This window comes from Hippichthys cyanospilos, chromosome 19 (genome assembly GCF_059441005.1).
Source record: "Hippichthys cyanospilos isolate Australia breed blue-spotted pipefish chromosome 19, RoL_Hcya_1.0, whole genome shotgun sequence".
Lineage (NCBI taxonomy): Eukaryota > Metazoa > Chordata > Actinopteri > Syngnathiformes > Syngnathidae > Hippichthys > Hippichthys cyanospilos.
Window position 1 is genome coordinate 12,131,830 of NC_142387.1, and position 13,331 is coordinate 12,145,160.

Consider the following 13,331-nt stretch of genomic DNA (forward strand, 5'->3'; position numbering starts at 1 on the left):
AGTTAGCGGCTAGCCGCCAATGCGGGACACTCGGCATGAAAAAAATGTACATTTCATTTTTATTTTTGATCCAACTATCATTTTACTGTGGCTGAATTTAAGAAGTATTGAGCTCCTTAACTCAGTGCCATGGACAGGAATTATTGTCTTTTAAAACGTTAATAACAATAATAAATAATAAAATTATGGTCAAATGCATTTTTTTATGGAGAAGAGTTGACACCCTTGACGAGCACTGTAGTGCTCACTGTGACCACTGAGTGGCAGTGTTTCCACATCTACAACGCAAATATTACCTCCATCAATTCTAACTGAAGAATGGAAGTCAATCTTTCGTATGGCTGCATCCATGTTTACATAGACATAGCACACAATATTCTGTTGGCGTTTAAAGGGGATTGAAAATGCTAATTATACTGGTCCTCTAGAGGTTTTGATGTGGTTACTTGAACCTATTGCTAAATGCTAGGCTAACTAGCGAAATGATAAAAATATTTTTGAAAAATTCCCATAATTTTAGGGGTTACTGATGCACATGTCAAAATGTGTAAAAGTCACCATTTGTAAATAAGAGTTTTGACTGGGATGTGTTGATGTATTACTGAATGCTAAGCTAACAGGCTATATGCTAAAACAAATGTTCGCATGATGCCACAATTGTGCACTAACAGTGCAATTAAGTAAAATGTTTATTGATTACGCTGCTAATGATGACTGTTGTTAACAGCTAATGTTAAAAAATTAGCATAAAAAATGTCAAAGATAATAGAAATATTGTTCATTTTTTGGGCAGTTTCACACTTCTGTACATTCCCTCGTATTAAACGGAAAAACACTGTTTGCAGCATAAATTTGGGCTGATCTTTGTCTTCATTTCACAAAATGTTCTTTCCACCAAGACCTGCATCCAAGAACTGTGGTGCAAAAATGAGTCAGTGACATCATGTAAAAGACACCTCATACGAATCAGATGACAAGTGACGAGCGCTGCAGGATTTGAGTTTGTGTTAAGTCCAATTTATCGTCTTAAAATGTTCTCATTAAAAATGTCAATCTATTGCTGATGCTTTTCTGAGCTGCTGAAAACTAGATACATAGTTATACACGCATTTTGTAAGTGGATTAATCCAACTCAGGCGAGGGGTGGGGCGGGTATATTAAATAATTGTTTGTTTTCAAAATGCTTGACACTGAATATATGCAAGTAGATCACATGAAGGAATGCAATTGTGAAGACGTACAGTTGGAATCAGTTCCTCCTCCGTGCTCTGGCTGGTAATCTCGTACAAATTTTGAGTGGGTTATGTTGCTATGGAAACAAAAGCCAGTCTATTTTACACCGGAAAGTGGGACAGTGTTTCTAAAACCGCACACACGAAGCATTTTCATTTTTATGGTATAGTTTTTATAATCGGGTCAAGGTCAGATTCGAAACATATAAGTCTGGATTCAGCTGACTTTTTCAGCAGCTCTTTTGCGGATATATTTCAGGCGAGAGAGAGAGAGAGAGAGGGCGAGCGAGGGAGTGAGAGAGAGAGTGAGATTGGGTTGTCCTCCTTGCTGCCTGATTCTCTCAGCCTACACAATCTCTTCAAGTCAACACAATCCAAGACTGTAATAATATGCTGTAAGTGACTTCTTTACCGCATGCTCTGCAATCTTCTGCTGAAGGACACAACACACTGGGTGAGTAAACCTTTCAATTTTTGCTTCCCTAACATTATATTTCTGTTCATAAACACAATCCAAGCATTACTATAGCAAATATATATATTATTTGAGCCTATGAATTGAGACATTGGGGTTTTTTCATTCTCTAATATGCTTATTTAAGACATGGTTTGCTATCTCAGAAGGGTTCTAACTCCAGATCGCTAATTTGAATCACCTGTGAACATAAGGCACACGCCCCTTCACTGATTTGTCCCTATGGGGACAATATTCTACAAAGACGTGAAAGTTTATTATTGTATGTATCAATCGTTGTGTATCCTACAAAAAAGTTCTTATACGTGACGTCAATTGTCCAATGTCGTTGTAAATGAGGAAGGTACGAATCTAATCTCTCCCAAATGTGAAGAAGAAATTAGGATCACATTTATGAGGATCCAGAAATCCATGTTCGATATATGCATACCAGCATTATTCCACAATATTTGACTGCAGAAAGAAGCTATAGTACTTGAGGAGAACTCGGGAAGAACATGTTGGTCAAGACCTGCGTCGCTCGGCTAATGTGTGAGCAGTTAATCCATCACAGATCAGATTAAGCAGGGGACGGCGGAGATTACAAATAAGGAAGGACCTTGGCTGGATGGCAAGGCAGACAGGGAGCTATTGGGGGTCACGTCACACGTATCGCCGTCTGCCTAAGATCACGGACAGGTCAGCTGGGGATAAAAATACAGAAGCTTTACTCAAACTTTCTTCGGAGATTACAATAGGACAATGTAATTAATCGTGGACTTAATTGGTTTGCATCGCCCTTAAACAATTCACCGTTCCACAGCTTTAAAGGATTGTGTTCATTAATTTGATATGAGAATGTTATCTGCATAGCAGTAAAACAACAGGCTGTGGTGCTAGCATTGACCCCTGTGGGACGCCAAGGCCAATGTCAACAGTATTTGCAAATTGTAAAAATTATTTAAGCCGATGGAATTGCATAGTTGAGTATTTGCTAAAATGAAGAACCCCAGAGTGCAGCAACATGCTGTGGTGCTAGCATTGACCCCTGTGGGACGCCATGGCCAATGTCAACAGTATTTGCAAATTGTAAAAATCATTTAAGCCAATGGAATTGCATAGTTGAGTATTTGCTAAAATGAAGACCCCAGAGTGCAGCAACAGGCTGTGGTGCTAGCATTGACCCCTGTGGGACGCCATGGCCAATGTCAACAGTATTTGCAAATTGTAAAAATTATTTAAGCCGATGGAATTGCATAGTTGAGTATTTGCTAAAATGAAGACCCCAGAGTGCAGCAACAGGCTGTGGTGCTAGCATTGACCCCTGTGGGACGCCATGGCCAATGTCAACAGTATTTGCAAATTGTACAAATGATTTAAACCGATGGAATTGAAGAGTCGAGTATTTGCTAAAATGAAGACCCCAGGAGTGCAGTTCCATGTCCTAAATTGGTCCTCTGCCAAGACCAGTGTTTGATTTTTCCAAATTTTTTTATACAATGTACATTTGATCAAATTTCCTATCAACAAAACCGGCTGCCATTCTCTTATAGACAGTGTAGCCCCACTGTTAGCCATGGAGCCGTAGTATTTTTAGCCTGTCGGATCAAACTGCCTTGGTGCCAACAGGTGGACAAGCAAACAGTGGCGTGACCTTTACCAAGCAACAACCACGTTTCCCTTTTATTCTACAACCGTTTTTTCTACCTACAAATGTGCAGTATCGGGTTTAGGTCGGTATGTTTTTAGCAAAGCAATTATTCCAACTACGTTAACAATAATATGACTACTTTCTGATCCTTACCCATTCCAAATAAAAATATATCTCTATAGAAACCCTCAATTCATTAGATAAATTCTTTGACCTTTGTTTATAGTTCATGTATAAGAACCACATTTCTCGTTCTTGAGCAAAGAGAGACCACAGCACCGCAACCTGTTCGAAAATTCTTCCAAAAATAAAAATGTTCACATGCAATCCGTCAATGCCTGGAGGTTTTCCAGTTTGGTTGTACATTAGGGATGCAAAGATTTACCGCCGATTATCGGTACTGATATTCGTCATCTTGACAAATATCGGCTGTTTTTTATAAATGTGATGACTGATAATGAGTCAATTTGAGTGTGTTAGCTTCAAGGAACTATGTATTTGAATTTTCAGTTAACTTTGCTTTTGTTAACTCTGCTGAACCTGGGAACACCTTTTGTTTTTGTTTCAAACGCTGGGAAAGGCACCAGCAAGCCAGCTATAGGAAAAGCAAAGACATTTAAAGGGATAGCGTGTAAGATTTAGACAGTTTTTCAATACGGACAGCAGGAGGTGCTGCAGGTGCTGCATTGACCATTGTCCGTAGCTGTAACAAACATGGCCGCCTCCGGAGAAGTGCCACCCCCCATGTAAGATAATTTAATGATAACTAGACATATGATTATATTTAAAACATACTGGTGGTCATTAAGAACACATTTATTTATTCCTTTAAAAAAAACGGTCAAAATCTTACACACTGTCCCTTTAAAAGGTTTTGAACTTAATTTACTGTAATAATCTCTAGGGGGGTATTGTTTAAGTTTGAATTTAAAATTTTATGACCTACTTTTTAAACCCTGGGAGCTCCCTGAACATTTTGTTAGAAATTTACAACAAAGGTGTACATATGTTGTCGATAATGTTTTTTAAATATTGGTTATGGGCCTTCGTCATTACTAATTATCCGTATCGACCCTGACATAACCATATCGGTTGGTCGGAAGGACAAATTGATGCAGTAATGGACGGATGAATAATGGAGACACGGATGGATGTCTAAATTGAAGAATTATCGATGATCTAATTAATTGGAAGGTTTGGTGATGGACAAATAAATGGACAAAACAAAAGACAGGGACAAAAATAAGGGTGACGTTGGTCTAATAGAAGGTTGGATGTTGGACGGACGTTTCGACAAGATGTTTTGATGGAGTAATAGAACGATAACTCTTCTCAGAACTTTAGTGTTGTCTCTTTGGAATGATTTCTACTCGTGCACGAATCTGACGAGTTGGCAAAACTAGAGCAAAACTGTGAAAATAAGTCCCACGTCATCTAAAATTCTCTTCCAGATAACACTTTGTTTTGAAGCCCATCATGGAGGAAACAGATCTGCTGAAGGAACGTCTCCAGGCTATCACGGTAAAAATTGAAAAATACCGATGCGTATCCAGATTTTCTTTTTTTTTTATACTTTACATCTAGTACACACCAGTGTTTTTGTTATACGCTGAATAAAATAGAGAATTCATGCTGCCAGAAAGACTAAAAATAAACCCCATGTGGGTGTGCCTTCTAAAAGATAGGATTCTCTTCAGGAACGTGTAGAATATTTTCCCGGTAGGGGAGGATGGTGAACAGATGGGTGTCTCTCAAACGGTGAGAAAAAAAAATATCACAACTCAAAGTCATGACCGTGTCTCCACCTGCTTACTTGACCCGCAGTCAAAGTCTTTTAAAATAGATTGTGAAGCTGGACTAGATGTTTATTAAAAGTCAATATTTTCATGGTATAACCGTCAGCGGTCACAGACAACGGTATCTTTGTTCCCGTCAATGTCAGACAGGTCTATAAATACCGAGAGACAAAATTAAAGAGATCTCCTTTCACTGGCGTCTAGTCCCGCACTGATCCTGGATCCGAGAGCTAATTTCATCCCGCGCAAACAGTTTAGGGGTTAAAATCCAAAGTTGGGAGCTCACCCCAAATGGTAATAAAGTCCGTGTTACGTTTTCAGGTTATTTACGGCCGTCACTTCTCAGCTGTCACCTCAAGGTTGAAGAACTTGACCCGACAAGAACGCAACAGGTGTAAACGTTTTGTTTCCTCGACAGGACAAAAGGAGAATCCAGGAATCTATTTCTAAGAAAAGAAGACAGATAGAGGAAGAAAAACTCAAACTGCAATATATCAAGGTAATAATTCATAACAGAGAAGCCAAAATCTCCGGTTGATCTTCGATTTCTACGTACTTGAGAGATGATAACGTTCGGTTGTGTTCGGTGGAATTGACAGAAGAAGGTTCTGAGGGAGCAATGGCTGATGGACGGTTTGAGTCAGCAATCAGAGGAGGAACTGGAGGCCATGCGGCTTCAGGCTCAGGACGAACAGCAACAGAGCGATGAGCTGCAGAGCAACATCGAAAGGTAACGTTTTGCGCTTGAAAACACCGGAGTTACTTTTAATACCACCAGAAGCATGTTTTGTGGTCTGACGAGACCCCGCTAAACTTATTACGCTCATAATAATGGTCCGAGACCATAAAATCCAAATAGGCCCGCGGGAAATTCTTTTCTAAAACCTTTGTTTGTTTTTTTTAACGCCCTAGGATCGAAAAAGAGATTGAGGCCTTGGAAACAGAGGAGCTCAACATCTCCGCCAATGAGGAATTGGTTCTGAAGCGATTAAAAGAAGTGGAGAGGACTCCGGAGGACATTATTAAGGTAGGCCGAAAGAGCAAGAAGAATGAGCTGGTCTTATTGATTGCTTGCTAGCTTGCGTCTTTGCTTTGTTGGTGCTGATACTGCAGTGGAATCTTAACAGGAAGTTGTGATTATTGTTCTTGTTTTAGCCAGTGGATTTCATTTTTCAATTGTGACACTTTATTCAGTAGCCCCAGAAGATAGATCGTATGACATCGTCTGTTTAGTTTCTCGCTCGCCCGCCTGAAAATTATAACGCGCATATTTTAAAACTTACCAATACTTTATATTACGATAATTTGCTTGTCATTCAATCCCAAAAACATATTTTACGATTTTTGTGTTTTTTAGGAGTCCGGACATTCAAATTTTCGTCATTTTTAAATGTTTATTGTTTTGTCAAATTAATAATCGATTACTCATAGTAATTGTCAATATAGTGCTCAAATACCTTAAGTACTCTATTACTTTAAAACTTAAATACTCAAAGGAATCGATTACTCACCACTAGTCATATTTGGAAATTCCTTTAGCCAAAGTTGAAAAAATTGAACAAAAGTACCGAGAAATGAATCTCTGGACATATAAAAAAAAAAACATCTTTGGGATTGAGAAAGAATTTGAAAATGAAAATGTAATTATGTAATAATGTAATTAGCACGAAATTTAACTTGCTGATTCCTGAAAAAAACTCATGTTAAAATCTCACACATTCCCATACTATAAATTTTACGGTTAAAATTATTAGCATTATGTAATTAATCACATCTTTCATCGATTATATCATTTCACCTTTTGGCACTAGCACCGTAACAGAAATCAAAATATTGCAAAATAGCGTAAGAAACAATTGGCATCATTGATTTTAAAAAAAAGATTTAATTAAGAACCAACATCCCGTTTTTGTGAGTCATTTAAAATGGTTAAAACAGTGAAGAAAAAGCAAAAATAACCTTTCGGAATTTGCCGTTTTTGACAGATTGCAGATGTCCAGATGCTATTTTTCATATTAAAAAACAATCCTTGAGTTTTCCCAGCAATTTTGACCCTACTGCCATTTTAAATTCCTTGAAAATTCCTTGAAAATCCGGGTTGTAGTTGTTGAATTGCCGCTTGCTTTAGCAAACACTTTTTAGCGTAGACAAGCATACACTAGTTTTTTTTTTTTTTTTTTACTGCGTCAGCTAGCTGCAAGGAATCCGAATTATTCATGGTGCACAAGTGAGAAAATGCTTTCCTTGACACTTCTCGTATGTTTGAGTGGAATGCTAAAAACCTTACCTCGAAAAACTTGTCTGGCATCTTGATTTTTGTGATACCGCACTTGGAATTTGGATACAGGCTTGTGGTGATTTTGTATTTGATTAAAAACAACAAAAATACTGTGGTTCAAGCATTGACCCCTGTGGGACGCCAATATCATAAGTATTTACAAGTTGTAAGTAATTTGGTAGAGATGATCTCAATGATTTTCTATTGCATATAATGATACAAATATTTGTATAACGATCAGGTGTGAAACGATATCACCACGTTAATCTTTGGATTGCTGTGTCACACCCATGCTGCACGTGATTTTTTTTTCACATACTAATATGTATTTTAGAATCGGAATTTGCTTACATGATGGATGTGGATTGAGCGATCTCGACTGTATGCATGATTTATTTACTATTTGTTGTACGTTATGATTTAAAGTGATTTCTGGCATCAACTGTTACGCAATCTCAGTATCACTAAAAAAATTTTTTTAATGGACTTCCCTATTTATTTTGATATTCAAGTACTCTGTCTTCAAATGTAGGGGTTAAGCAAAGACTTTCACACAGGTAAATATGGCACTTTTGTTGATATTTCATTTGTGATCGATTTGCTGTTGTGCGGTTTTATTAACCCCAAAAATATAGAATGTAAAAAATAAATGTCAACATGCTAATCACTAATACTATAAGTAAACATTTGTCTATACTAATTTACTCTTTAGAATGTGTACGTTTCGCATGTATATATAATTAACAATGTTTCCATAATCCTGATCTAATAACTAATAAAATAAACTAACAGCCAAAAATAAAATAATAATAATCATAATAATACCGACATTCGGGATTTTTGCCGTTTTGATGTGAAATTTTCGATCTATACGTGCCGATTTGCAGAAAAAAACAATAAATGGCTTCTTTCAGGTCATTTATCTCTTTCAGTTGCTAAGTCGATTTTTTTCTCTCAGCTACGACACACCATTCTTCATTACCGTCCCCAGAAAGACCATTATTTTCCCCGAGGACGTCAGAAAAAAGTCCGAGTCCAAAAAGTGGTAAAGGAGTTTTAATGTCATCGCACGGCTGAAAAATTCACAAATCGGGCCACTTGTATCTCAAGGCACCACTGCATTGGGGTCTTAAAGAAAACTCAAAGCCGCTTATTTTATTTTATTTTTTTACTTTTCAGCAACATTTGCTTTGGAGATCAGTGTGGAGCATGACAAAAGAACAGGAACATGTCAAGTGGTCTCGGCAGCTACCGTTAGCCCCGAAAACATCCAGGAACGCGGCTTAAAGGTTTACGACGATGGACGCAAATCCATATACGCCTTAAACCCAGACCAAAGCGAGTTTTCCCCCGGTTCCGATGGTGAAATGACACCCAATCAGGTGGACGATCTTTTACGGCAGGCCGCGGACGGGAACGTACCACGTGACCTGCTCTATCACCAACCCGTCTACTCGGTTGCTTATTTAGGACCAAAGACTCCAAATAAAGCTCAGGTGGAATTTCTACCAAAACCGATTTTGTCTCCTGGACAGGTTACGCAAGAACGATCGGAATATAATCCCCAATCCCCAAAAGAGTCCAAAAACCACATCGAAGGCCCATCCAAAGTTTGTTCACTTCATCTTAGTCCCAAAAATCACGAGAACCGTTCCCAAACGGGACCTCTCACGGTCACAATCAGGTCAGGAGAAAAACCCGCACCGTTTCAGCCGGTTCGCGCCGATCTCCGCGACGATAGATCTTCGGCGATCGGTCGCAAAAGCAAAGTTAATTCTTCAGAAGGGACGATGATCGAAACGGACTCGACGCCCGTCACCATGATTTTCATGGGCTACCAAAACGCCTCGGAAGAAGAAGAAGAAGCCGACGCCCGAGCGGAATTGGTCACTGTCGGATGCAGCGATGACGACGACGACGATTATATCAAAACCAAAAACAACGGGGAGCTCCTCTCGTTCCACCCCGAAGGCTACACCAGCAAAATTTTCCAACCCGAACTGGCAAAACGCTGTAAATTAATCAACCGAGATCCCGACGCAAACTGGGATCATTTAGGTCCGCACAGGCCGACGTTCGCCCATAAATCGGGAAACAAAGTTTAAAGACCATAAAATACGGAATAAATAACCCAATATTCGGAATCTCCTCGACTAAACTGAAGCTTTATCAAATTTCTTTGACAAAATGACACAGCTAAGAATTCACATTTTTTTATTGTCTTTGTTCATTATGAGCCAGTTTGGTCCGATATTTTTTTAAATCGACAGTCAATGTTGTTTTTATGGTGCAGTACTAGTTCTCTACAGTTTTTCCAGATAAGTACCCCTTGACCGATTATTCATATAACAAAATAAAGGCATAAAATAAGTCAGGATGGCACAATAGAGTAGCAAGCTCATGTTCCAATTCCTTTGTTTTCCTTTTGAAAAGAAAGCTTTACAGTTCCTGTCATGACGTTAAACCACTTTAATTTTCATATGCAGAAATCCTGTTAAAATAATAAAATAATAATAACCCCGTTTTGAGAGCCCCTCAAAAAAAAAACACGCCATTGGACGAAAGAACTTTTTTTTTTTCGATTTCTCTTGCAAAACCCTCGTCCTTGGTCGCTTTCTCTTTCCCGTCTGTGTTTTTGTTGCATAATGAGAAACATGGAGGGGGGGGGGGTCGAGGTGGGATTTCATTTGTATTGTGTTATGTAAGCAAATTCTCACGATACAAAAAAGATGGAACAACCTTGGGCTTACTGTGGATGTAAAATCTCGGCGACTTTCCACTTTGCAATTCATGAATTATCTTTTCGGTTTGATTGTTTTGTAAAAATGTCTTTTCTTGTACATTGAATGTTTTATGATTGTATAAATTAATTATTGGGGAAGCAAAGTCTACCAGGGGTCAACGTTGTCCCCTTTTTGGTTGAAAGAAAAAAGTCTATATTATTATTGTTATGAACCTAGCATTGCATTTATGGACCCTGAAAAGACGGATAAACACGTCTTTGGGATTGAATGAGTTAATAAAGTATATATTTGACTACACATCCTACTGGCATTTATTTATTTATTTGGGCAGATTTGTTCTCCAGGAACCACTCTATATCTTCCTGAGACCCAGCTTATTCATTTATGTCCACTTTAGTGGACATTAGATTTTGGTTTCTTGTTTTTAACTCATTGAGCTACACTACTAAGTCCTAGTGTCCTTAGTAGAGGACATCCTGGCTTTCCCAGTGATCTTATGTGTGGAACGCAATTCATTTTGCTGTCTTGCTGAGACAAAATGGTCTCCACTGTGGTGGACATTTGTTTTTGTTCTGAATGTGTTGACTCATTAGAGCTACTCAAGTCCTAGCGTCCTCATTAGAGGCCATACCGTTTTTTCTAATGATACAGTATATGTGTGGGATGCCATTAAATACGCTGTCTTGCTGAAACAAAATGGACACAACAAGAGGACACAGATCAATTTGTATGTATGATTAAATAATTATTTACTGAGTAGTAAGTTTTTAGGACTTTTTTTGGTGGAGATGTTTGTTTTGGTTGCCCGAGTGCATATCCTCCTGAGAGCTATTTACTTGTCTCCACTGTGGTGGACATTAGTTTTTGTTCTAATTTTTTTTTACTCATTAGAGCTACTCAACTAAGTCTTAGCGTCCTCAGTAGAGGACATCCCGTTTTTTTTCTCATGATACAGTATATGTGTGGGATGCCATTAAATCTGCTGAGACAAAATGGACACAACACATTCAGAATCATTTTGTATGTCAGATTATATAACTATTCACTAAGAAGTTTGTTTTTAGGACATTTTTTGGTGGAGTTTGTTTTGGTTGTCCCTGTGCATTCCTCCTGAGAGCTATTTATTTGTCTCCAATGTGGTGGACATTTTTGTTCTAAATATTTTGACTCAATAGAGCTACTCAACTAAGTCCTAGCGTCCTCAGTGGAGGACATCCCATTTTTTGTAATGATACATATATGTGTGGAATGCCATTAAATTTGTTGAGACAAAATGGACACAACAATGGACGCTAATGACTATTCTGGTTATTTGTTTCCACTGTGGTGGACATTTGTTTTTGTTCTAAATATTTTGACTCATTAGAGCTACTCAACTAAGTCCTAGCATCCCCAGTAGAGGACATTCCGTTATTTCTATGATACAGTATATGTGTGGGATGCCATTAAATTTGCTGAGACAAAATGGACACAACAAGAGGACACGAATCAATTTGGATGTAGGATTAAATAATTCACTAAGTAATACGTTTTTAGGACATTTTTTGGCGTCTGGTTCAAAATGAGTGCAAAAAATATCCTCAAGTCTTCATTTTGCATTCTCTAGCAGGGACGTAAAAAAAAATAATAATTTTTTAAGAGCTGAAAATGAAGCAGGTGCTTCCCTCGGAGGAGTTATGTGTGTGCGTTGCGTGAGAGAGAACAAAATGGAATCTTCCCTTCCTTGTGTTCATCAATCGAAGCCCGAGTATTGGTCGCCGTCCTTCCACCCATTCGGCCAGCCGTCCAATCAGCGAACGCGAAAGCCAGGCAGACGCGTCCGTATGAGGCTGCTCTTAGAAACAGAGCCGAGTCTTGTGCCTGAAACTCTGTCTCAGGTAGGTCCATGAATACGCACGCAAAATGGTAAAAAAAAAAAGTTGGAGGGTTTTATTGAGCGTGAGACAATCCGGCGTCAATTTTGGAGCGTTGATGGATTTTCCGATGGTTTTCTGCATGCTGCAGGCTGCATGTGTGAGGAGAATCTTTGAGTGTTTTCTGCAATGACTGCAGTTAGCGGCAGGTGATAAAATACAAGAAATGAGTACGGTTTATTTTTTTTAGGTCACATGACTGATGTTTTCTTGTTTACGGTGACTACATTATGTTACAACCAATATCGCATTATTTAAATAGGAATTGATTTCAGATATTTCACTTGCTTCGTGCGTGAAATTAAATTAATTTCGGTGATTTTTGGAGCTTGAAGTCGTGTAATTCGTGTTTGGGTTATAAATTGTCTTGCTTTTTTCTTCGGAGTTTTCTGAGTCCACGCTGCGGAGCTTTGCTTACTTCGCAGACATTTTGCGGGCTCAGTTTCTTTCAAGTTGTGGTAGAAATTATTTCTGGGGAAAAAAAGTGGCTGATTAAAATCAGTTTACAGATGAATTTCTACTATATGTGGAAATATATCAAAATATATCAATATTTGGCAAAAGCAATCACTATAACACAATTTTGCAGTAAATTGCTTCATCTTCTAGTTGTTTTGCTCTTAATTTGAAAAGAAGACTGCACAATTCCTGTCATGGCAAAAAATAAAAAGCATTGAATTAATTTTAACATCTCCTGTAGGCACTTAAGTAGATTTGTGTATCTCCAGGGGTGCATGGACCCCCATTTGAGAATCAGAGGAGAACAAATTGAAAATATGAATGAGGGTTCTGTTTTTGCTATTATCGTATCTTTTTTTTTTTTAATTAGATTGTGTTGTTTCATATTTGTCACGTTTCCCCTTTGTTATTTTTTTTCTTGTCATCTCGTTGTCATCATCTTGTCATCTATAATACAATTTAGCAGTAAATTGCTTCATCTTCGAGTTGTTTTGCTCTTAATTTGAAAAGAAGACTGTACAATTCCTGTCATGGCAAAAAAAAAGCATTGAATTAGATTTTAAAATCTCCTGTAGGCACTTAAGTAGATTTGTGTATCTCCAGGGGTGCATGGACTCCCATTTGAAAATCAGAGAACAGCTTGAAAATATGAGTGAGGGTTCTGTTTTTGCTATTATCGTATCTTTTTTTTTTTAATTAGATTGTGTTGTTTCATATTTGTCACGTTTCCCCTTTGTTATTTTTTTTCTTGTCATCTCGTTGTCATCATCTTGTCATCTATAATACAATTTAGCAGTAAATTGC

The 13,331-nt window shown here is 38.1% G+C and overlaps 2 protein-coding genes across 2 annotated transcripts in view; both read left to right on the top strand.

The window, feature by feature from the left end:
- Positions 1–1,535: 1,535 nt before the first annotated feature.
- LOC148407930 (uncharacterized) overlaps positions 1,536–13,331 on the top strand; it is a 21,105-nt gene continuing 9,309 nt past the window's right edge. Inside the window, exons 1-5 of the mRNA XM_088402276.1 lie at positions 1,536–1,686; positions 4,789–4,858; positions 5,552–5,632; positions 5,733–5,863; positions 6,046–6,160. Of these exons, the coding sequence (XP_088258402.1) occupies positions 4,814–4,858; positions 5,552–5,632; positions 5,733–5,863; positions 6,046–6,160 (372 nt within the window). The 5' untranslated portion in view covers positions 1,536–1,686; positions 4,789–4,813. The remainder of the gene's footprint in view (positions 1,687–4,788; positions 4,859–5,551; positions 5,633–5,732; positions 5,864–6,045; positions 6,161–13,331) is intronic.
- On the top strand, positions 7,350–10,452 carry LOC148407931 (palmdelphin-like). The gene is made up of 3 exons (XM_088402458.1): positions 7,350–7,360; positions 8,370–8,453; positions 8,547–10,452. Exons 1-3 carry the CDS (start codon positions 7,350–7,352, stop codon positions 9,514–9,516), a joined length of 1,065 nt encoding a protein of 354 aa, XP_088258584.1. The 3' UTR covers positions 9,517–10,452.